At 41.1% G+C, this 25,098-nt stretch overlaps 1 protein-coding gene across 3 annotated transcripts in view; it reads left to right on the plus strand.

Moving 5' to 3' along the window:
- The window catches only part of ITSN1 (intersectin 1), a 251,948-nt gene that overhangs the window by 154,201 nt on the left and 72,649 nt on the right, over window positions 1-25,098 (plus strand). For all 3 annotated transcript variants that reach the window (XM_033232372.1, XM_033232369.1, XM_033232370.1), the window contains exons 17-21: window positions 2,531-2,658; window positions 5,958-6,187; window positions 8,376-8,497; window positions 19,601-19,848; window positions 22,470-22,629. In XM_033232372.1, coding sequence (XP_033088263.1) covers window positions 2,531-2,658; window positions 5,958-6,187; window positions 8,376-8,497; window positions 19,601-19,848; window positions 22,470-22,629 — 888 coding nt within the window. The remainder of the gene's footprint in view (window positions 1-2,530; window positions 2,659-5,957; window positions 6,188-8,375; window positions 8,498-19,600; window positions 19,849-22,469; window positions 22,630-25,098) is intronic.

Here is a 25,098-nt window from a genome sequence, read left to right on the forward strand (position 1 = left end):
CGGGCTGGAGTGCAGTGGCCGGATCTCAGCTCACTGCAAGCTCCGCCTCCCGGGTTCACGCCATTCTCCTACCTCAGCCTCCCGATTAGCTGGGACTACAGGCGCCGCCACCTCGCCCGGCTAGTTTTTTGTAGTTTTTAGTAGAGACGGGGTTTCACCATGTTAGCCAGGATGGTCTCGATCTCCTGACCTCGTGATCCACCCGTCTCGGCCTCCCAAAGTGCTGGGATTACAGGCTTGAGCCACCGCGCCCGGCCTGTTGAATATTTTGAATACACTCATAAATACATTTTTTCCTGGATGAAATAAGGACTTTTCTTTATTTAATATATAATCAGATTCCTGAACATCAAACTGAAATGTTATTTCTCTTCCATCATTTCTTACTCCTTTGTATTTAATTTCAGCTCAGGGTTATTTTGCTTATGCTTTTTTCACTCATTCTTGCAGTTAGAAATAAAATTCTAAATAAAACAGACACTGAAATAAATAAATATTCATGTGATGAACAATGTCTAAGATTTAACAGATCCCCAAACTTGAAGAACACCTAAAGATCATCTATTCTGATTCATCTGCCAGCTCATGTCAGGGACCTGAGATTAGAATCCTGGTTTCTTGATTCCCAGTTCTGTACCTTTTAAGTATAGTCTTTTGCTGTAAATTATTTTTTCTGAATCTATTTAAGAATTTGATGGTATTGAAAATGAAATTTTCATTCATATTATTACTGATTACTAGTTATTCTTGGTTCCGGGTTACTAAGAAAACCAATACTGCTGATTTTTTAACACTTAAGTTTTACATCCCTTGGTATGGCCATGAGAAAGATGATGAAAAATGGACTTCTTTCTCCCTAGGGTTGATTTTCTGATCTCAGCACTTTAAACAGTCAGTGTGAGACTTCATCATTGCTTCCCAGTCTTAGACTTCTTTTCCCCTTTCCTCTGTTCCACATGTCAGGTCTGCTGCCGTAGGGAGCAGTCCAATTTGTGCCTTACAAAGGTACCTTTTCCTGCTGTGTCCTGCCTGGATATTCCTAGTGTCATCTGCTAGGTTTCCCACTGAAGTCCCTACCTCCCTTCTTTTCCCTCCTTCCCCCTTCCTTCCTTTCCTTTTTTTCCTTCTTCCCCCTTTCCCCTTCCCCTTTTCCTCCCATGCCTTCCTCTTCCTAAGTACCTCCCCCAGCCTCCTAATCTCCAGTTAAACTTTTTCTTTTATCTCATTGTTCTCTTTTAAAGCCACTCAGTGTCACTTACAGTTTATAAAACATTTGTATATGCATTTTAACTTTAACCTTAGCCAAATTAGTAGGAAAAGGTTAGCCTAACCCTTAGAATTTTTTTCCAGTAACAAGTGCATATTTTAATACTGACCTTCTACAGACAAATGGTCTATCTTTGTTTTTCAATCTCTGAATGAATCTAAAGGTAGGAATTTTAGGGCCTGGAAGAAACCTGCCCATCTAGTCTCACCAGTGAGAAAAGCGATAGAAGACAGGGCAAATCTTAGTCCTTAAATCTCCCCATAGAGATCCCTGGGCCATGTACTGGGAGGACCAGCCCTGGTTAGATCAAGAAATCAACTGGAAAGATACCTTGGCTCTACTGGGCACTTTGACTCATCTAATTTATTGTTGGCCCAAGTAAGATGAGTTTCAGTGACTCAATCTATTGGTGACCATTTGATTTCTGTGGAATCAGGGAGTTTCTTCCTCAGCAGACGTTTCCTTGTTCTTCATATTTTCAGGTGTTCAAACTTGTCACTCGAGTACTTTAAATATCATAGAATGCATTTTATTTTCAGTAGCCTGCTAAGGAAATTACTGCTATTCCTGCAGCTAGTATCAAGTGAGGAAATTGGATCCAAGGTAGTCATCATCAAATTATAGCTTTTTACTTTCAACCTGATTGCTGGTTTAGGTTGGGGCAGTTAGCAACTTGAAGGATAGATTTAGTAAGAAAAGATGCTCTGAAAGAGGTGTAATTTGAAGAAAATAGACCCTTGGGGGAAGAATTGAGGTCAAAGAATTGAGTAGCAAAGAGATGTTCATTTGTTCTAAGGCAGCTTAGTGAAAGGTGGAGGTGAGGTTTGAATGGAGGTATGAGTGAAGAAGAGGCATGTGTATTTTCAAAGTCAGTAGAGGTTGCTGTTGATTGGTAATCAAAAGAAGCTTAAGTTTTATTCATGATCCTCGTCATATCTTGAAACTGGTTACGTTCCATTATGATTGCTGAGCCTTATCAGTAGAGTTCCCCTCCTGCCCTTCGCTAGCAGGTTTCTTCTAGAGCAGATCGTGGAAAATGGTATAATGTGTATGGCTCATTAGAATGTAATCTGAAGTGGCCTTTGGAAATCAGTCATGTCAAAATGTGGTGTGATTTTAGCTTTCCAAGTTGACTTTTTCCAACTCTGAAACGTTATCTCCTAAGTGTCCTAGGCTTCCCACTATGAAATGTTGCATGCTGATAAATAGTTGATGTATTTGTCACTCATGTCACTACATGAGCTGTTTTTCGGTTAATTATAGGAACTAAGAGAAATACATAATAAGCAGCAACTCCAGAAGCAAAAGTCCATGGAGGCCGAACGACTGAAACAGAAAGAACAAGAGCGAAAGATCATAGAATTAGAAAAACAAAAAGAAGAAGCCCAAAGGTGAGTCTTCTTTGGATTATGGACTCATCTGGAAGGAACTTTGAGGATTTACTATTCTTTGCCTGGCTTCTCCAAGTTGTCACTGCACCAGAAAGAGCCTTCAGTCTTTAGTGTGCGTGTGAAGTGTGAGTGCAAACACAAGCACGTGTATATATAAATCTTTGCATATATCAGTACCCCCTGACGTTTTTGGTTAGTTCCCAGAGCTCTCTCAAGCTACTACTATGTAGATAAATGGAATTATACAAGGAAATTGGGACACTTGGTGTGCTCATTTGCATGTTAATGGCCAAAATAACATTTCTAGTTCACAGCCTTTTACTATGAGCTAACAGGGGTCGGAATGCCTGGTTTAAAATCCAAGCCGCTGAGCTAGCGCCCCACACAGGGCTTCTCCAGCAGGGTCAGGGTGGGCCCCTCTGTTTCCCTTCTTCTGTTTTTCAACTGCAAATTAAACTTTAGTACAAAAGGGGGACATTTGCCACTGCTGCTTAGTGCATAGGATACAGACATGTTTTTATCTTTTTTTGAAGATTTGTGTTTGTGATATTTTTATTTTTACTTGTAACTTACTGTGGTAAATTGTAGAAATTTGTGTCTGATTTTGTTACTGGATATTTACCTTTTAAATGTCAGTTAATTTTAGACTCCGCAAAACAAAAATGACCAAATGTCCCAATGACAGCCTGTAAATTATAAAAGTTGGTAATTGAAATTAGATTAAGGCCAGGCACAGTGGCTCACGCCTGTAATCCCAGCACTTTGGGAGGCCAAGGTGGGCGGATCACGAGGTCAAGATATTAGGACCATCCTGGCCAACATGGTGAAACCTCGTTTCTACTAAAAATATAAAAAATTAGCTGGGCACTGTGGCACGTGCCTGTAGTCCCAGCTACTTGGGAGGCTGAGGCAGGAGGATCACTTGAACCCAGGAGGCGGAGGTTGCAGTGAGCTGAGATCATGCCACTGTACTCTAGCCTGGCAACAGAGAGAGACTCTATCTCAAAAATAGAAAAAGAAAAGAAAAGAAAAAGAAATTAGATTAAAAAGACGACGAAACGGATACTTGAGGCAAGTTGTTAACTTTAGTGAGCTGAGTTCAGTTAACCTGCCGAGAGCTGTGCATACTTTCTTATGGGTATGTAGAGTCGTCTGTTTGTGTTTCAGTGCCAGTGGGGAGGTATCTGGGGTCCCAAACCCATTTACATGATTGTTTTTTGGTTTTCTTGGGGGTCAGACTAAGGGTCTTCTCCTTGGATGTATTGATTAATTCCATCCTTTTCTTACCTCCACAGTGTATAAAATGCTTTTATTATTCACACTATACTGCACTGAACTGTGAAATTCCTACAGAGTAGAAATAAACATAAAATACAGAAAAATACACAAAATACATAAAATAGCATAATAAAAATATAATACGTAATATATATTCCAATTACATAGATAAAAACTACTCCAAATTAACTTCAGAAATTAGATGGTTATACACTATATATGGTGACCTTTATTGGTAGAAAATATAAAGAAATTTTTTTTTTTTTTTTTGAGACGGAGTCTCGCTCTGTCACCCAGGCTGGAGTGCAGTGGCGTGATTTCAGCTCACTGCAACCTCTGCCTCCCTGGTTCAACCGACTCTCCTGCCTCAGCCTCCCAAGTAGCTGGGACTATAGGAGCGTGCTACCACACCCAGCTAATTTTTATATTATTAATAGAGATGAGTTTTCACCATGTTGGTCTAGAACTCCTGGCTGGTCTAGAACTCCTGACCTGGTGATCCGCCCTCCTCAGCCTCCCAAAGTGCTGGGATTACAGGCGTGAGCCACCATGCCTGGCCACTGTTTTTATTATGGTTTTTTGTTGTCATGATTAACAGTATCCTTACCCCTCCAAAAAATGTTTTTATGCTTTCCTAAAAGACACTTTAAAAATTGTAAATAAAATGTTTAAGATTTAAGTTTAAAGGCTTCTGCATAAAAATTTCACATTCATACACGGTAGAAATAAATGTAACTTTTTGACAATGGAGAATAAAAGTATAATTTGTTTCAATTATGTTCCTATGGCAAATTCCTAATTCTAGCCGATGACCTGTGTGCATTAGCCATGTCACAGGATGGCAGTTCAGGGTGGAGACTCTGGGACCAGGCCACCTGGGATTGAAGCCCAGGCACATATGACTGTGTGATGTGGACAAGTCATTTAATATCTCTGCCCCAGCTTCCTTATTTGTAAAATGGGAGTAATACTAAGACTACCTACCTGATTCGCAGTTTAAAGGAGTTAATATATGGAGAGCTAGTTGTTATTATATCATTTGTTATTACATATTAGTTTCATTTAAAGTATTTTCTGACTTTATAAAGTATTATAGAATGAGAAAAATCATTCTCAGTCTTTTACTGTGGGTTTCAGGTTGAGGCCATCAAAAATTTCAAGGCCTAGGCCGGGTGCGGTGGCTCAAGCCTGTAATCCCAGCACTTTGGGAGGCCGAGACAGGCGGATCACGAGGTCAGGAGATCGAGACCATCCTGACTAACCCGGTGAAACCCCGTCTCTACTAAAAAATACAAAAAACTAGCCGGGTGAGGTGGCGGGCGCCTGTAGTCCCAGCTACTGGGGAGGCTGAGGCAGGAGAATGGTGTAAACCTGGGAGGCGGAGCTTGCAGTGAGCCAAGATCCGGCCACTGCACTCCAGCCTGGGTAACACAGCGAGACTCCATCTCAAAAAAAAAAAAAAAAAAAAAAAAAATTCAAGGCCTAGATTTAATTACAATTATCTATTTGTGGTAGCTACTTTGAAAAACAAAATCAAAGTAGTTGAAGTCAATAAAACAATCCCTTGGTTTCAGCTTCAGGTTTGGGGAGCAACATGTGTGCATGTAAATGTGTTGTACCCTTTGCTGGGGGGAAATTTTAGTGATCTGATTGATCATGTACTTATTTTAAGTGATATTTCATTTACAGTGTTGGGTGTATTTTTTTTTATAGAAGTTATGTTCTCTGTGTTTTATGGCTCTGTTTGGTCAGTTTAATACCAGCTTTATTATTAAGAAGTATGTTTCTTATTCTTGTAACCACTTTATAAAATACATCAGAAATTTTCTGTGTTTTCCTAAATCATGTGATTTCTTCTCACTCAGAACTGAAGCCCTGATTCAGTTGCCCCGTCTGAAGAACAATGTTCCCTTGATGTTTCCCATCCCATTTACTGGATGGAGCTTTTTTTGTGAAAAGAGCCAACAGTAGTGTTAACTTAGAGTTGCTTCCTTGCTGTAATCAAGTGTGTTTGTTGGCAGACGAGCTCAGGAAAGGGACAAGCAGTGGCTGGAGCATGTGCAGCAGGAGGATGAGCATCAGCGACCAAGAAAACTCCACGAGGAGGAAAAACTGAAAAGGGAGGAGAGTATCAAAAAGAAGGATGGGGAGGAGAAAGGCAAACAGGAAGCACAAGACAAGCTGGGTCGGCTTTTCCATCAGCACCAAGAACCAGCTAAGCCAGCTGTCCAGGCACCCTGGTCCACTTCAGGTATTAGAAGCCAAAAATAATTCTAGAAAATAAGTCATCTTCTCTCCCAGTTCCTCCTGAAAAACGCCCATATCTCATCAGGACCTGTCTTGGCTACATTAACAGATGAGAACTTCAGTCTCTTGTTTTGAGCATGGCAGCTCTTCTTTCCCCAGGGTCAGTTGAGATCTATGTAATTCTCCCATCACCATGCCAGCCTCTGGCCCACATTACACCAGCATCCACGAGTCCTCTACAGAGTTAACAAGTGGTGTGAAGTTCCACTGGTCTTATATGCTGCAAAAGATACCTGCTGTTTCTCTGGTTTGTTACTTCCCTCCCTGGAATTTCTGAGCTGTTTCTGCAACAGAAAGTGGCACCTTTCACCCTTGCCTCCACTGATGGGGTATTCGCTGTCTTCGCTCTGCATTGCATAAAACTGCTTTTACTTTTTGAAAAGTGGCAGCGTTTTGTCCTTTGAACATAATTTGCTTTTTCTTTTCTTTACTTCTCTTTTCTTTTTACTTTGAGACAGTCTCACTCTGTCACCTAGGCTAGAGTGCAGTGGCACAGTCATAGTGCACTGCAGCCTCAAACTCTTGGGTTTAAGCAATCCTCCTGTCTTAGCCTCCCAAGGAGCTGGGACTATAGGTGTGCACCACCATGCCCAGCTAATTTTTTTTTTTTGTAGAGATGCAGTTCTAACTTTGTTGCCCAGATTGGTCTTCAACTCTTGGCCTCAGGCAATCCTCCCACCTTGGCCTTTCAGAGTACTGAAATTACAAGCATGAGCCACCATGCCTGGCCTACTTTGTCTTTTTTTTTTTTTAAAAAAGGATAAATAAAAGACTGAACAAAGAGATAAACGAAAGACCGATCTAATTGGAATAGCTAGAAAAAGCTATCCTTTATAATAACAGATGTAAGCTAGAATGTATTTAAGATTCTTGTGTGGTTGTGTGATCGTACAGTTTTGCAAATAATGCTCAGCGGAAGCAAGTCGTTGCTTTTTCTTTGTGTGGTAAATTATACCAATTTTGCTTGGTCATCCGTGTGCTTCTTTAGTGCTGCAGTAATACAGAAAGAAAAGAAAGAAAAAACACTTCAAGCTATTCTGTAAAGGTTTACTGGTTCCCAGCTGCATAGTGGGCAGAGATGGGCGTGAGGTATGGAGCTGCATTAGGCACCTACCTGCCTTCAGATGCGTGCAGTCCAGGGGAAAGACTGGCAGGTCATCAGACCTACACAGTAGCAACCATGTCATAGGAGGGGAAAATTAATTTTTTGATAGTTTTTTTCTATCTGAAAATAATTTCACCATTGAGTTTAGGCAGTTTAAGTTCTTCATGCGTCCTCCTAGTATAAAGTGAAGATTTGTTTTTTCGCCTTAAGTCAGTAGGAAGTCTTGCATGTCACACAGTTCAAAATCATGTGGAGATAATAATTTACCCTCATTGCTTTCCAGATAAGAGAGTTATACGTCAAAATACTTGTAGCTCTTGAGTAAAAATGCCCAAAGGTCTGTTATTAGTTGTTGCTAACCAGAATGCAAAATATCCTCTGCTCATGTGCATGTTTAAACATTTTGTTTCATTTAAAATCTAAATTGTTTTCATCTAGGGTTCATCCTTAGGCTCATTATTTCCCAAAGAAATGTAGAGGAAGAGTTTCTTCATCGGGAATTATCACTATAACTGAAATCAGCACTTAGGTTTTATATGACCATGTTAAAGAGCCTAAAACATCTGCTTTTTCATGTTTTGGTATGGAAACTGGTGCCTCTGTTCCCTCCCAAACAAGTTTGCTCCTTGGCTGATTCAGACTTTGGGTCGTATCCTAACTGCTACATTGTACTCAACACGCTGAGTAGGGAGGAGGCGGGTATTGATGCTTTACAGATCTGCACTGCTAGAGCCCCAGCCAAGAGGCAGAGACAAGGAACCTTTAGGCAGCCTGGCTGCACTCAGCCTTGGAATGACCTTTGTTTAGAGGGAGTCACCAATGAACTCTCTGATGGGTTTGAGTTGCTGACGTCAGATTTGGCTCTGCTTTGGCAGTCAGTATGCGTTTCAGAAATTCCTTGAATGGAGGGAAATAGTTCAGAGGTGAAGATAGGCAATAGAGGAGAGGTTAGTTGTTTGGCTTGTTGTCATACATTTGTGTTCTCTGTAATTATTTATTTTTGTCCCCCCACCTTTTTTGTAAACAGAAAAAGGTCCACTTACCATTTCTGCACAGGAAAACGTAAAAGTGGTGTATTACCGGGCACTGTACCCCTTTGAATCCAGAAGCCATGATGAAATCACTATCCAGCCAGGAGACATAGTCATGGTAAGAAAGACTCCAGTGAGAGGGTCATTTCTGTTGAAGATTAGCCTCTGTCCTCTTGTTTCACTTTATTCAGCAATTGTAAGATTGTCAGTGAGTATGAAACCCAATAATTCAGCATTTAGATTTTTAAAGTGTAAGCTCAGTCTTCTTTCTTTTTTATTAAAATGAAAGATGGCATTTAAAAAATGTATCCCAACATCACTTTAAAATTGAGTTGGTAAAGACAATGTGTTCTTATTTTTAAATCTATAAATGTCTGATAATTTCAGAATTTAGATGACTACTTATATACTATAAGTATAAATATATATGTAATACATATATATGATGTATAGACTATATACTAGCATGCGTGTGTATATATATTATATATATAATATATACTAGTGTGCATATGTACATATATATACACACACACTAGGATCCTCCAAGGTGGGAGGAGGCCAGGAGTCTTTAAGAAATAGTTACAAGTGCAGAACACTCTATCATCATTCTCATAATTGTAATAACTTTTGTGTCTTTGCATCAGAGCATCTTTTTTCCTTTTAATTATGTGAACTTTGAATTATGTAAAAAGAGTAATGAATTATACAGTTAATCTGCTTTCCTACTCTGAAACAGAAAATAATTTAGAATTTTACTTTGTTACTGTTTCTTCCTTTAACTAATAACAATCTTATGATGTGACTAAAACTATAGGAACCAGTTTAAGAAAGAAAATCAAACAACATGGTTGATCTAAATCATTTTCTAAAAGAAAATAGTAGTTCCTTGTTCTAGTTACTCACTTTTAGAGTCTTAGAAGTCGTCAACTTTGCATTACTCTTAGCACTTTTTTTTTTTTAAAGATAATTTAGCTTTTTTTGTTGTTGTTGACACAACTTCTCACTCTGTTGCCCAGGCTGGAGTGCAGTGGCACGATACTGGCTCACTGCAACCTCTGCCTCCCTGCAACCTCTGCCTCCCGGGCTCAAGCAAAGCGATTCTCCCACCTCATCCTCCCAAGTAGCTGGAACCACAGGCGTGCACCACTATAACCAGCTAATTTTTGTATTTTTTGTAGAGACAGGGTTTCTCCGTGTTGCCCAGGCTGGTCTTGAATTGCCTGGGTCAAACGATCCTCCCATGTCAGCCTCCCAAAGTGCTGAAATTACAGGCATGAGCCACCATGCCTGGCCTAGAATTTGTAAAGAACTATGAAAGTTAACAATTGAAACAAACATGTTTCTTGCCCAAGGACTGTATGTCTTTGAAATATAAAGGGTGTTGTACAGGTGATTATACTATTACTCATGCATTCATCTTGCCATATACACATCATATCTGTGGATCTTTAATAGGCTAAAATATGTAGAAATAACAATATATTTGGCACTTAGAGAAATCAATTCCTATGTCCCCTTTTATCCTAATAGCGCTGCTTTCTCTGTAATTACCATGGGCTAGAAGACGCAAGGCCAAAGATCCCAAATTATTTTTTCTTTTCTTTTCTTTTCTTTTTTTTTTTTTTGAGACAAGGTCTCATTCTGTCACCTAGGCTGGAGTGCAGTGGCATGATCTTGGCTCACTGCAGCCTCCACCTCCCAGGCTCAAGTGATCCTCCTGCCTCAGCCTCCTGAGTAGCTCAGAGGTGTGTGCCACCACACCCAGCTAATTTTTATTTTTTTATTTTTTTGTAGAGATAGGGTCTCCCTATGTTGCCCAGGCTCCAGATCTTTAAAAGTTAAAATCACCTTAACAATAGTGAAAACTTCTTCAAATATACTCCATGGCTTCATTCAGCACACAGTTATTGACTGAAACATGCTGGGTGCCAGCCTTACTCATCCTTTACAGAAAGAACTGTTGGTTTGGGCACTCCACTCTGTACACAGAAACGGTAACTCGAGCCAGCAGGGCATGTTTGTCAGCCTTCCTCTAACTTCACCACCTGCTGTTTCCTACACCGTGGTTTCTAACAGCCTGAAGCTACTTTACTCATACTGCCTCATATTTGAAGTAGTGTATCCTGTAAAGCAGATTAATTGTAAAATATGTAAATACCATGTAATAGGAATCTAAAATTTCTGAAAATACAATGTCACATCAGTGAGGACCTCATTACAATTTTTTTTAACGTTAAACAAACCAGCCTAATATTTTTGAAACTGGATTTTCTTGCAACACAAGGTGCAGAGAAGCAGCTCGCTCTCATCCTAAAGTAAGGGAACGTTGTGAAATGTTATGATAAGGAAATGTTGCAGGTGATCTGTATCTTGATGAGAAAGTGTTGCTCTTTTTCGGTAACATATTTGGGCTTCACCTATAACCCTAGGCCTGTTGAAACCTTTTCCTCGAATTGGCTAGTTAACCACGAGCTTGATGAGATGCGTAGAGTTTAGATATGCTGTAAGAATAAAGCATGTCATTAAACATATATTTTGCCTTGCTTTCAAACCTTTGCTTTCCTGGTGGAGGTTAAAGGGGAATGGGTAAGTGTTGCCTAACTGTCAGGAAGTCTGCATCTTATTCAATGTTTTGTCCTTTAAGTCGCTTGAATTCTGTGTAAGTACACATATCTCTGGGTGTTGTTGTGGCAGTAAAAATGTGTTTGAGTCTGTGTAGTAGGTTGTGCTTAAAAAAAAAAAAAGTAAGTCATAAGTCTTCTCAGTTTGTGTACTGGGTTTCTTTTTGCTAGATTCCTTTTAAGGACTAACTTGAATGCTCTGTGTTTGGCAAGGAATTAGGTCAAGTCTTCATCTCAGGCCATAGACAAAAAGGAGTTCCAAGTAGATTAAACATAAAAGATACAATTCTGGGAAGAAAATACTTTTAAGGAGACTATTGGAATAATTTTCTGGCTAAGAAAGGCCTTTTTAAGCTATAAAAACCAGAAGTCGTAAGAGGCAAAAATGGACAGTTGACAATATGCAAAAATTAAAATGTCTATATTTCAAAATATATGAGACCAAGGGTTACATAAAGGGTTACCCCTGTTACATAAAGATTCCAAACAGTTAACTTTGAAAGACACCCATAAGCCTTAAACAATTGGCAGAGGGTGGGAAGGGACATTCACAGATGAAGTAAAAAGTCAGTTATTTAAAAAATACATGAAAAGATGCTTAGCTTCTTGAGCGATCAGAAAAATGCAAGTTAGAAAACAAAATAGCATTGTTCCTCTATCAAATGAGCAAGTTTAAAAGTCTGGTAATATCCAGCTTTGTCAAGAGTATAGGACAGTGAATATAATATACATTGTTAGCGTGGTTGTATAAATTGGTTAAGTGATTTGGAGGGCAATTTGGCAGTGCCTGTTTAGTTTTAAAATTCTCGTTCCCTCTGCCCCAGAAAGTCTATTTTTCTCCTTCCTCTCATGCTTTTCCTTCCTCTTTTGGGCACGTGCACAAATATGTGTGTATGTGGATATTCACTGCAGTGGTGTTAGTAAAAGAAATAAACAGCCCAGGCCGGGCGCGGTGGCTCAAGCCTGTAATCCCAGCACTTTGGGAGGCCGAGACGGGCGGATCACGAGGTCAGGCGATCGAGACCATCCTGGCTAACAGGGTGAAACCCCGTCTCTACTAAAAATACAAAAAACTAGCCGGGCGAGGTGGCGGGCGCCTGTAGTCCCAGCTACTCCGGAGGCTGAGGCAGGAGAATGGCGTAAAAAACCCGGGAGGCAGAGCTTGCAGTGAGCTGAGATCCGGCCACTGCACTCCAGCCCGGGCGAAAGAGCAAGACTCCATCTCAAAAAAAAAAAAAAAAAAAAAAAAAAGAAATAAACAGCCCAATGTCCATCAGTAAAGGGATGGTTTAAATAATGATATAACTAAAAAAAAATGAAGATTAAAACTTATATAGATCACATATACAAATAAGATTTCCTTCAAAACAGAATATGTGCAGCATAATTGCATTTGGTTAGAAATAAAACTATATATGTATTCATGTGTTTATGTAATGTTAACAATTTTGAAATATATGTATCAAACTGTTAACAATGGTTACCACTGGGCAGTAAAGAAGGGGCTTTCATGTTGAATTTTATAGACTTCTATGTTATTTTCATTTTTATAAATGTATTTAATTTATAATTTTTAATAAAACTAAAAATAAATTAAGGACAAGTATAACAGAGAATATCTACCCAGGACTGTAATAGTGTTTATTTTATCCCAGACCTCCTAAATATGTAATGAAATGTAGAATGTACTACTAGGCATGATTAGTTGGCTTGCGGAAGGGACAGCAGTGTTTCAATTTTGTACTACAAAATGCATTGTGATACTCCAGGTGCCATTCAACTGTGTTATCATTGTGAGGATAACATAATCAATGCAAAAAGTTAGATATTGACATCTAATAGCAACAGGTTTGTATTTTTTTAATTTCATGAATTTTGCAGGTAACAAACAAGGAGCATGAAACATGTAGTACAACTTTACTGTCAGTCTCTCTAGGTTGAAAAATCCGGGGTTCACTTTTACTTTTGTGGGCACAGTCATCATCAGATTCTCAGATTCCTCAAACATCTTTGGGACATAGGTTACTATAATATGTTCAATTTTTAGAAGTCTAACAATGTGACAGTGTTTTCTTTTTCAATGTAGGCAGTCTTAGCCTTAAAAATAATTTGCTTTTAGAAAAACTTAGCGCGGTTTTATCCAAAACTATAATTTTTCATGGTTAACAAAAATTTAATGTGATACCTTGTATATAGCACTATTCTCAGTGCTGTTGATAATAGAAAATTATCAAGTCAACCATTCATATGTTTAAAATCTTTTTAGAAAAATCTAGAGGAACACATGAAAAGGCCAATATTTGATGAGGTTCTCAATAAATATTCACTAACTCTGCTAGGAATTAAAGGAGAGGAATCAGTGTGAAGTGATGTGCTCAGGGAAGACTGAATGCTTTCCAATTGAGTTTGACCTTGATGGCAAAGGCTTAGATGCTTAGAAAATATATGGCCTCTCTTGATCTGGAAGTCTCAATTCTTGGAGGGTGAATTAAATCAAGTTTGACATCCGTAACATATTAGTAGAACATAAGAGACGAGAAGACCTATGCTCACTGCTTTTTTGTTGAAGTTTATGTTGAGAACACAGGCTGGGTGTCTAAATCAGTACAGTCTTTTGGCTTTCATGGGCCACATTGCAAGAATTGTCTTGGGCCACACATAAAATACACTAACAGTAACAATAGCTGATGAACTTTTAAAAAATCACAAAAAAATCTCATAATGTTTTAAGAAAGTTGATGAATTTGTGTTAGGCCGCATTAGAGCTGTCCTGGGCCACATGCAGCCCGTGGGCTGTGGGTTGGATAAGCTTGGTGGCAGCCCATGGGCTGTGGGTTGGACAAGCTTGGTTTAAATGCTATCCTTGGACTGGTGCAGGCCTGAATGCATCCAGATTGCTGAGGGAGCTTCCAAAAAATAACCATGCCAGGGCTCATCCCCAGAGATTGTGGGAACTTGACTGCATATACAGCATTCAAAATTCCGACCAGGTGGTTCTGTTAGGGAGTCAATTTCAGGAACCACTGATCTAACTTAATCTCTTGTTCATGTCAGGACTAATCCTAAATCATTTCTAGATAATATCCTCTTAAAAATACCCAAGAAAGAATGGACTTCTTTAGTAGTTATTAGTCATTAGCTAGTCAGTTCATTCTGGAAATTGTTTGTCTTAGTGTTACTCTTATACCAATTTTTAACTCATTGTTTTCCTTTTCTTCTCTTGACAGACATTTTTTAAAATGTAGCCAACAATACCTTTTTCTCTACCTTCCATAGATTTCCATAGATTAAACATCAGAACGCAGCTCATTTAGTAACAATTGGCCATATCACTGCGGTTTTGAGGGACCAGTATACACATGATTACAGGGTTGGCTCACATCTGGCCCAATCACTGCCTGTTTTGTAATAAAGTTTTATTGGAACACAGCCAGGCTCCTTCATTCACATGTTGTGTGCTACAGTGGCAGATTTGAGTATTTGCAACACAGGCAAAATTTGCCAACCTCCAGGATGGAACTTTAGAAGGAGTTTTAAGGCCGGGTACGGTGGCTCACGCCTGTAATCCCAGCACTTTGGGAGCCCGAGGTGGGCGGATCCCGAGGTCAGGAGATTGAGACCATCTTGGCTAACACGGTAAAACACCATCTGTACTAAAAAAAAAAAAAAAAAAAAAAAAAGCCAGGCGTCGTGGCAGGCGCCTGTAGTCCCAGCTATTTGGGAGGCTGAGACAGGAGAATGGCGTGAACCCAGGAGGCAGAGCTTGCAGGGAGCCGAGATCACACCGCTGCACTCCAGCCTGGCAGCAGAGCGAGACTCCATCCAAAAAAAAAAAAGAAAGAATTTTAATATCCTCATCTAGGAATTTGGGGGAGAAACCTTATATTTCAGAACCAGCGAATCCATGAAAAATGTTTTGCTGCCTGCACTCCTCAACACATCCCATGCAGCCACTGTCAGCTGGTCTGAATACACAGGCTAAACCTGTTTGCTACACTTGTTTATCGTGTTCTGTGAGGGAAAAAGGAATTTCTGCTTCCCTCCTTTGTGACAGGGTCAGAGATTTTAGAAATATTAATCTCATCTAATGAAGATGGCAGCCATTGAGCATATAAAAATTGAGAAAAGACATGTAATATTATCAGCCTTTGCCAAATGGACTTGAACCTGAAGTGGCTGCTGTGTATATTTGACTGTTGCATCAGTGAGCTACAATATGCAGTGTGTAATTACTAACATTTTGTAGACCAGCTCTGTAACATAGTCCCAGAAATGTGAGCAATATCTGGTGTTTGTACTTCACTTTAACGCTGTTTCACTTGAATTACCCCCAAATACGTTGGGGTGTTACAGTGTGGCTGATAAATGAAATTGTATTGAGACCAAGATTGTTAATAATAACATCTCCCTTATAGTCCCCAGTAGGTAAATGTCCACGTTGGAACCAGTCATATTACAAAGCCGTTTGTGTTCCTACTTCTTGGCCTGCCATAATCTTATGTTTTCCAGAATTGGATTGACATTTTGGGTAGTTTTCCAAATCCAGGAAGAAGTATATTTTATTTTCATATGTTGACCTTTCTAAGTGGTTAATTTAATTTGGGTGTTAAGAATGAATGTCTCTTGCATCCCCTGAACCTTAAACTGTAATAATTTATTAAAACTGATGTATACTTGTAAGAGTAAATTAAACTAATTGAGACTATTGTTTGAGGGGCTGTTGAGACCAGCAGATTTCTTTGCTTAAAAGTGAAATGCTGATTTCACTGTTGTCCTTAGGGCTGGGAGAAGCTCTTATGGAGATAAGAGGCTGATATGGCCCCCTCCTTCACTCCTAGGTGTACACCGCACCAGCAGACTTTCTATCGTATCTGGGGACAGGCTGGGTGTTACAGTTTACTGGAGGGGGAGGACATTTCCCCAGGGCTTCAGATCACATTCCAGATGTCCACCAAAAGTCTTTTTTTTTTTTTTTTTTTTTTTTTGAGACAGGCTGGACTGCAGTGGTACGATTTTGGCTCACTGCAACCTCCACCTCCTGGGTTTAAGCAATTGTCTGCCTCAGCCTCCCAAGTAGCTGGAATTACAGGCATGCGCCACCACGCCCAGCTAATTTTTGTATTTTTTGTAGAGACGGGGTTTTACCATGTTGCCTAGGCTGATCTGAAAACTCCTGACCTCAAGTGATCCACCCACCTTGGCTTCCCAAAGTGCTGGGATTACAGGAGTGAGCCACTGCACCTGGCCTAAAAGTCTTATTAACCAGTCAATACCCTGTGTTTCAAGGGAGTGACAGTAGATCATGGGACATAATTAAGTGAAGCAGCTGACCTTTGAGGAGATCCAAAATGAGCAGACGAGTAGGAGTTCCCATCAATCGAGGGATCCACTTGAGCCCCTAAAGGATTGCTTATAGCAAGAAGGTAGACCTAGAGAAACCTAGAGGGAGTAGGGTACCAGGCAGTTAGAGTAGGGAACTCCTGAACAGAGAAGGATATTGTTACCTAGAGTGAAGGTAAAGTCAAGACCAGGCTTTTAGAACAGGACAGAATCCCAAGTAAGAGAACTATAGCACAACATCGGAGCCGGACAGCAGGAGAGATAATTTTAAAAAAAAAATCTGGCCTGGTGCAGTGGCTCACGCCTGTAATCCCAGAACTTTGGGAGGCCTAGGCGGGCAGATGACCTGAGGTCAGGAGTTCGAGACCAGCCTGGCCAACATGGTGAAACCCCGTCTCTACTAAAAGTACAAAAATCAGCCGGGTGTGGTGGTGGGTGCCTGTAATCCCAGCTACTTGGGAGGCTGAGGCAGGAGAATTGCTTAAACCCAAGAGGCAGAGGTTGCAATGAGCTGAGATTGTGCCACTGTACTCTAGCCTGGGTGACAAAAGTAAGATTCCATCTCAAAAAAAAAAAGTAACACTTTTAGTCTGCCAGGCATTGGTGTAAATATTTGTCAGTCCTCACAGTGAGCATTATAATAAGACAGGTATTTTTATTATCCCCATTTTACAGACGAAAAAACTGAGGTGCCATGAGATTAAACTTGCCCAAAGTCAACCAGTTAATAGATTGTAGAACTAGCACTTAAAGTGAGATGGTCTAACTGCAGAGCCCTATTCTTGATCATTGCACTTCACAGTCTTGACACTAAATTATTGTGTGTTTGGCTCATGCTCCTAACCCACTCCTGCCTGACATCACCTTTGGTCCTAGAACCAAGTTGGCTGATCTTGACTATTGAGCCTGCTGAGAAGTCTGGCAGGACCTGGCTATGTTTCCAGTATGGAGCAGCTGCAAAGTTACAGTGTGTCACCATATCACCAAAATGTAAACAAGGCAGGAAAGACATCTAGCCATTTGAGTTTAGCGTAAAAGAAGATCCAAATGGGGGAGAATTTATCTTAAATCCTCATCTAGAGAAACAGTTGGGGCTGCCCAGAAAAAGAACAGTAAGAACAAAACAATGACTGGAAAGTGGCTGGTGTGTTCATGTGGGTGTGAGTGCGAGCAGAAATGAAAGAGCTGTGAAGCCAAAAATTCAACCTTTGGAAGTGTTATTGCATTTTATGCAAGAGAACTCCTTTTTTGGTTGTTTGGAGAATTCTCAGCTTTAAAAATTGCTTTTATCTGTGATGATAAAGTTTCCCTAAAGTGGAGCAGCAATCAGGCATCCCCTACTTGCTGAATATTTTGTAAATAACAGGTAGAATTCAGTAGTAAGCCTTGCCGTGCATTCTGTTTTCTCCACCTCTACCCCAAGCATTTATTAATTCAAATAAGCTAATAAGTAATGAACTCTATTACTCACTCTCCACTGAGTACATGCAGATAGATGTTTGGTTTCTTTAATGTAATCATTTTTTGCTTTATTTTTAATTCATTTTTACTGAATACTTGAATGGATTAGATAACTGGTATTTTTGTCAGATTTTTCCAAAATCATTATTAAGACCCTACCTACTCATGTCTGATTTCTAAGAAGCAACTTTAATGTCCAGTGAAGTGTTTGATGTTTTACTCCTCAGGCAGCATAGGAAGGGGTAAAATAAGATATAAGGTTTCGTAAGATAAAACCGTTATAAGAATTATAATAATGAAAATAAAATTATTTTTGAGACGGAGTTTCACTCTTGTTGCCCAGGCTGGAGTGCAATGGCATGATCTCAGCTCACTGTAACCTCTGTCTTCTGGGTTCAAGCAATTCTCCTGCCTCAGCTTCCCAAGTAGCTGGGATTACAGGCATGCGCCACCATGCCCAGCTGATTTTGTATTTTTAGTAGAAATGGGGTTTCACCATGTTGGTCAGGCTGGTCTTGAACTCCTGACCTCTGGTAACCCGCCCGCCTCAGCCTCCCAAAGTGCTGGGATTACAGGCATGAGCCACCGTGCACGGCCCAAAAATAAATTTCCTGATAGCAAATATGATTGTCCTCCAAAGTCATTCTCCTATTGCTCATAAAATAGTAGGGACAACTTGTAAAGAAAAGTAGAATCGGCCGGACGCAGTGGCTCAAGCCTGTAATCCCAGCACTTTGGGAGGCCGAGACGGGCGGATCACGAGGTCAGGAGATCGAGACCATCCTGGCTAATACGGTGAAACCCCATCTCTACTAAAAAAATACAAAAAAACCAGCCGGGCGAGGTGGCGGGCGCCTGTAGTTCCAGCTACTCAGGAGGCTGAGGCAGGAGAATGGCGTGAACCCGGGAGGCGGAGCTTGCAGTGAGCTGAGATCCGGCCACTGCACTCTAGCCTGGGCGACAGAGCAAGACTCCGTCTCAAAAAAAAAAAAAAGAAAAGTAGAATCATTTTGGTCATTTTGGGTGATCCATTTGAGTCAGAATTAAAATGTAAACCTTAAAAGCATTTGGTGTAATAAGTGGCCTCTGTGAAATTTTTAAACAGTATAATTCTGTATTTTCCTGTGCACTTTTGTGAATATGCTAGTTAAATTTATACGAAAGAAAACTACAGGACCTTAATAAAATTGATTATTGCTGTAAATAATCACTTCCTTAATTTTCTCATCATGTGTCTGTGGAGCTTTTAAATGCCTAAACACAGCAGCAGGCAGCTTTGCTTCCCGTGGAAACCATTTAAGACCATGGTTTTTAAAAAAATCTTCCTTGTCCCTATACTGAAATAAATACTACTTAGTTATTGGAGGTTTTAAGAGTACTGAATTTATATTGATTGCACCCTTTGCTTTCAACTTTAAGTAATAAACTCAAGTCAAATTATTTTTAATAATGACATGACTTTCTAATGAAGCCTGTCAAGTCACTTCCCAAATCATAATATTTAAATTCCATGCCTCAGGACTCCAGGCACTTTGTCTCAACTGCCGTTATTAGGAAAGCATGGGGTAAGGCTTTTTTAAAAAGTACAGAGAATAAGAACTTGAATTATAGTGCATTTTTTTCAGCATTACTGCTTAGACTCTTTTCCCAGACACTTGGACTAAAATGAAGAAATTCCTATGCCATATGTCAGTCTAAAGAGGGCAGAGGCTTGGGACTTCCCTGTAGTTGGGTGCTGGGTCTCTTCAGGGGTTGATTTAGTTCTACTTAAATTAAAGTTGTGACTTTTTCTACAGGTGGATGAAAGCCAAACTGGAGAACCCGGCTGGCTTGGAGGAGAATTAAAAGGAAAGACAGGGTGGTTCCCTGCAAACTATGCAGAGAAAATCCCAGAAAATGAGGTTCCCGCTCCAGTGAAAACAGTGACTGATTCGACATCTGCCCCTGCCCCCAAACTGGCCTTGCGTGAGACCCCTGCCCCTTTGGCAGTAACCTCTTCAGAGCCCTCCACGACCCCCAATAACTGGGCCGACTTCAGCTCCACGTACGTGTTGGTGGGCTCTTTCTGATGATTTTTGAAATCCCAATTTGGTCATTTTTTCCCCCTTAAGTATTTTCATAGTCTTGGATTGTCCTTCTATGTGAGGGAGCTGGCTTATTTTCAATACTCCTGTCTCTGGCTGCCAAATTGGAGATTACAGTCCCTGAACTGGATTTAATGATATCATTGCCCAACAGTGACTTACCATGGTACAAAATGAAGCCTGTTACCTTTTTTTGTTCAATAATGTATTTGTATCTATCATTCTTGTGGAAGAAATGGAGAAATACAGTTTCCTAATAATCTGTTTTGACATCCATGTCAGTCAGCAAATTTTCAGAGTCATTTCCTGCATGCAAATAGCACTTTTTTTTTTTTGCCAGGCAGAAGCAAAAATTGAATTCAGTCATGTGATTCTGAATAAGATAGAAAGCTGTTTCCTTTAAAGCTTTCCACTTTCATTAATCTTATACAAATGTATAATAGAATGAAGAGGTGTTTGCGCTTGGCCATGGTTAGTTCTTTCATCAGGGCATTTTAAAAACTGTGTGTAAGCAGAGGTTTGAAATGATAGATGAAATTGTTGTTCAAACTTCTAGTTATAGGGCCATGACCGAGATGAGCAATTGTCTAAAAATATTTTCTACTAGGATACAATTATGAGTGATTTGAATAAGAAGTGTTTAAAATGTTTTTTCAAGTCTAATCATCTTTCAGAAGAAACATATTGAAGGCAAGGAATCCAGATGTATTGCTGGAGAAGGGTCAGATGGAACAAAGAGAGGGAAGAAAGAATAGTTACCCAGGGCGGGAGGAGAGGGAAGGATGTAAGGAATAGCAAGTTTTTCATACTTTATGTTCACATAAAAGGCTGAAGGTGTTAAAGAAGTTCCCCCCATCTAATCTCTGCTGTAAGAAAAAAAATAGCCTTCCATTAACTTGACTTCCAAGTTGAAACTTTCCCTTTCCTCTTTTGGTCTTGACTGAAAAGTTCTGAGTTTTTAAAACTAAAGCTTAGGCTAAAATAGAAGACTAATGCCGTATTTTCCGGGATTTGTTTTGCTGGGGATCAAATCAGTATGCCTCTTCTTCATGAAATGTACGATATGCATTTCTCTTGCTGTAATTATGGGCACCTTATTTTCCAAATGAAAAATCAGGAATTATTTTGATTTTCAGTTTTGTTTGTGTATCTTATGAAGATGTAAAAAGTAAATTGCCTTTAAATCTACACTCACACAGATACGTTTATCTAAAATTATTTATTATTATTATTATTTATTATTATTTTGAGACAGGGTCTCACTTCACCCAGGCTGGAGTGCAGGGGCACAACCATGGCTCACAGCAGCCTTGACCTCCTGGGCTCAAGTAATATTCCTGCCTCAGCCTCCCAAGTAGCCGGGCCTACAGGCAGGTGCATGCCACCATGCCCAGCTAATATTTAAGTTTTTTGTAGAGATGAGGTCTCACTATGTTGCCCAGGCTGGTCTTGAACTCCTGAACTCAAGTGATCCTCCATCCTTGGCCTCCCAAAGCGCTGAGATTAGGGGTGTCAGCCACCATGCCCAGCCTGTTTATCTAAAATTATTAAAATCACAAAACTAGAACTGTCCCTGGGACCCAGGACAACTGGTTGCTGTCAGGATGCCACTTGTAATTGCTGTGGCATGTAGGCATACCACCAGGTACTTACTGTAGGATGCATGGGTCTGAGAAGTGCTGTTGAGAAGCTCCAGCTCCATAGGTGGCAGGTAGCTTCTTTTTTCTCATTTAACTATTGTTATTACAAATGATCATGTGAGGATGTTTCTCCGGTGCTTTACAGTTACAGAGTATTTCCCTAGCCCGTATTTCATGTGACCCTCACAACTAACCTTAAGTGGCACAGTATTGTTCCCATTTTATCACTGAGGAAATCAAGATTCAGACAAATGCCTTTTCCTCTCCTCCTTGTTCTTTTATTTATTTTTTTTTTTTTGAGACAGAGTCTTGCTCTGTCACCCAGGCTGGAGTGCAGTGGCGCGATCTCGGTGGCTCGCTGCCACATCCACCTCCCTGGTTCAAGCAATTCTTGTGCCTCAGCCTCCCAAGTAGCTGGGATTACAGACGCCCGCCACCACACCCAGCTAATGCATTTTTTGTTTTTTTTTTCTTTTTGAGACAGAGTCTCACTCTGTCATCCAGTCCAGAGTGCAGTGATGGGATCCTGGCTCACTGCAACCTCTGCCTCCCGGGTTCAAGCATTTCTCCTTCCTCAGCCTCTTCAGTAGCTTGAATTACAGGCGTGTGCCACCACGCCCAGCTAATTTTTGTATCTGTAATAGAGACGGGGTTTCACCGTGTTGGTCAGGCTGGTCTTGAACTCTTGACCTCAGGTGATCCACCCACCTCGACCTCTGACAGTGCTGGGATAACAGGCATGAGCCACTATACCCAGCCTCCTTGTTCTTTAACTGTAGAAAGCCACATAAATATACTAGGTTTGTGTTGCACAGTCTCATCAGTTACCATCTTTTTCTTTTTCTTTTTTTTCTTTCTTTCTTTTTTGATACTTTACTGTGGTAAAAAGCTGGCATATTAGGGAGTGCTTGCTATTCATGGTGTTATGCTTTTCCCTCCAGGTGGCCCACCAGCACGAATGAGAAACCAGAAACAGATAACTGGGATGCATGGGCAGCCCAGCCCTCTCTCACCGTTCCAAGTGCCGGCCAGTTAAGGCAGAGATCCGCCTTTACTCCAGCCACAGCCACTGGCTCCTCCCCGTCTCCTGTGCTAGGCCAGGTAAAGGCAGCCAGTGAGAGTGGGAAGACTTAGCTTGCTATCTAGTGCCAACAACTTCAGCAAGTGCTTTTTGGCAATGTCATCTAGAAGCAAGCCTTGTTATGCATGTCTTGGTTGGCTGGCAGTATGGGAATCCAGTGCAGGAGCCAGAAATCTGCTGTGAATAGTTGGGAGTTAGGGATGGGGGTGGGGCACAGTCAACTTCTCCTGCCTGGGTTGATGAAGGAAACTTCATTGCAGAAGTGGCATTTGAGCTGCATCTTGACCAGTGGGTAAGATCTTATTAGAAAATGGAGAGAGCCGGCATATCAGACAGAAAATGCTGGGAGAAAGGCTTTAAGGCAGACAAGCAGAATGTGTTTAAGGAAAATCATGCACCACTCTATTTGTCTAGACCACTGAGTTTTTACAGGAAAAGGTAGACCAATTAAAGGTTAATGGGAGGCTCTGAAATGCCCTGCTCGGAAATAATAAGTCTGAAAGGATAAAGGTGGTTATTCTGAATAGTTCTCTTTTGCTTCATACAATAATGATAAAATGCTGAAATTTCTATCAATAATCATGCCAAACGGCAAGTGCCCCTCTGGGAGGCACTGGAGGTTCCAGGATCGTTTCTGATCTGAGAACACCCAGATGGAACACAGGCTCTAGGCAGATCCATCTGGAGGAGTGGTGTGCAGGAAGATTAGAGTAGAGGGCCGGCAGGGCAGTGCCACCAGTCAGGGGGCTGTTGTTGTCACCCAGCTGAGACCCAGGGCAGGCCTGGACCCAGCTGAGTTCATGTTCACCAAGTGGGGAGGTGCTGGTGGAAGCAGAAGAGGCGTGCAGGTGGGAGAGACTGCAGAGAAGAGTGAAGAGGTTGGAGTCACAATGCCTATGGGAGCCGAAGGAAAGGGAAGAGGGCTGGGATTGAGAAAAAGGGCCCACCTTAAAGGGGGAAAGGAGGAAGGCAGAAAATGCACAGTTAAAGGGAAGAGTTGGGTTTTCGTTGTGTTGAGTTGAAGTGTACGTGGGACCCTGTCCGGCAGGCTGTTGGAACATAGATCTGGAGGGTGGAAGAGAGCACGAGACCGGGATTATAGATGGGAGCCATTCCCGTAGAGAACGTTATCGGATCTCAGGAAATGTGTGAGGTCGTCCAAGGAGAGAGAATACAGGGAGAAAATAGCAAATCCACAGGCACGTACATGTGTGTTCTGTGGCCTGGAAGAAGAAGAGGAGCTACTCAGCAGGAAATGGTACTTTCCTTTGCATCTGTCCTAGCTCAGCATTTGGCACGTGTCACATGCTCAGTTAACAGTGACTCAGTGATGGGGTGGGGGTTGTTCCAAAAAGTGGAGGTGGGGGAGGGTGTTTGCTTATGTTATTAAGTACTGTGGTCAGGGCAAAGAAGAGACCATTCATTGTGACAGGTAGAGCTTTGTAACCTGGGAAAGAGAAGGATGAAACCACACTGCAGGGGCATAAAAGGAAATGAGCAGCAAGGAAGTGGAAAGATCTGCAAAAGGAAAGAGAAGGACCAGAGTGGAGGGGCCTCAGGAAAGCAAGAACCAGCCGTGTTGCCAGTGGAGATGGGGATGGAAAAGTGAAGTGTCAGAGGATATAGTTGGTATAAGGCAGACAACATTAAAGGCACAGAAAAGACAGGAGTCTTTTTCTTCTGGGTGAGGAAGAGTGAAAAGAGACTGGAGAAGATAAAGCCAAGAAAAATGTTCAGCTTGGGCTGTATGATACTGTTTTCAGTGAGGAAGGAGCCCGGCGGGGCTGCGTAGTGTAGAAGAGGTTTGGGAGCTGGCAAATGAGGGAGCCAACAAAGAAGAATGAAGAATTGGGCCGGCACGGTGGCTCATGCCTGTTATCGCAGCACTTTGGGAGGCAGGCAGATCACCTGAAATCAGGAGTTCATGACCAGCCTGGCCAACATGGTGAAACCTCATCTCTACTAAAAAACTTAATAAATGCAAAAATCAGCCAGGCGTCGTGGTGGGCCCCTGTAATCCCAGCTACTTGGGAGGCTGAGGCAGAAGTATCGGTTGAACCTGGGAAGTGGAGGTTGTGGTGAGCTGAGATTGCGCCACTGCACTTCAGCCTGGATGACAGAGCAAGACTCAGTTCTCAAAAAAAAGTGAAGGATTGTCTGGCTTAATTTAACCTGAGTCTGTAATAGATCACTGCACATTGCCTCAGCTTTCTCTAGCAATGCTTCACAGCTTGGGACTAGGAATAATAATAGTTATATAGCTCACCACTGTTACTTCTATCATAGCAATACTGTGCATGGATCTTACTAAACTTCCTGCCCCCTCCCCACCTACACACATCTTACATTACCATGGGATTGCTAAACCTTAATAGTCTTTTGGAGAAGGTATCATTTCTACTTTACAGATGTGGAAATTGAGATTCAGAGAGATTAAACAGTTGCCAAAGCCAGAAAATTAGTAAGTGACAGACCTGGGATTCAAACCC

The sequence above is a fragment of the Trachypithecus francoisi genome, unplaced genomic scaffold, assembly GCF_009764315.1.
Source record: "Trachypithecus francoisi isolate TF-2019V2 unplaced genomic scaffold, Tfra_2.0 Lachesis_group14, whole genome shotgun sequence".
NCBI lineage: Eukaryota > Metazoa > Chordata > Mammalia > Primates > Cercopithecidae > Trachypithecus > Trachypithecus francoisi.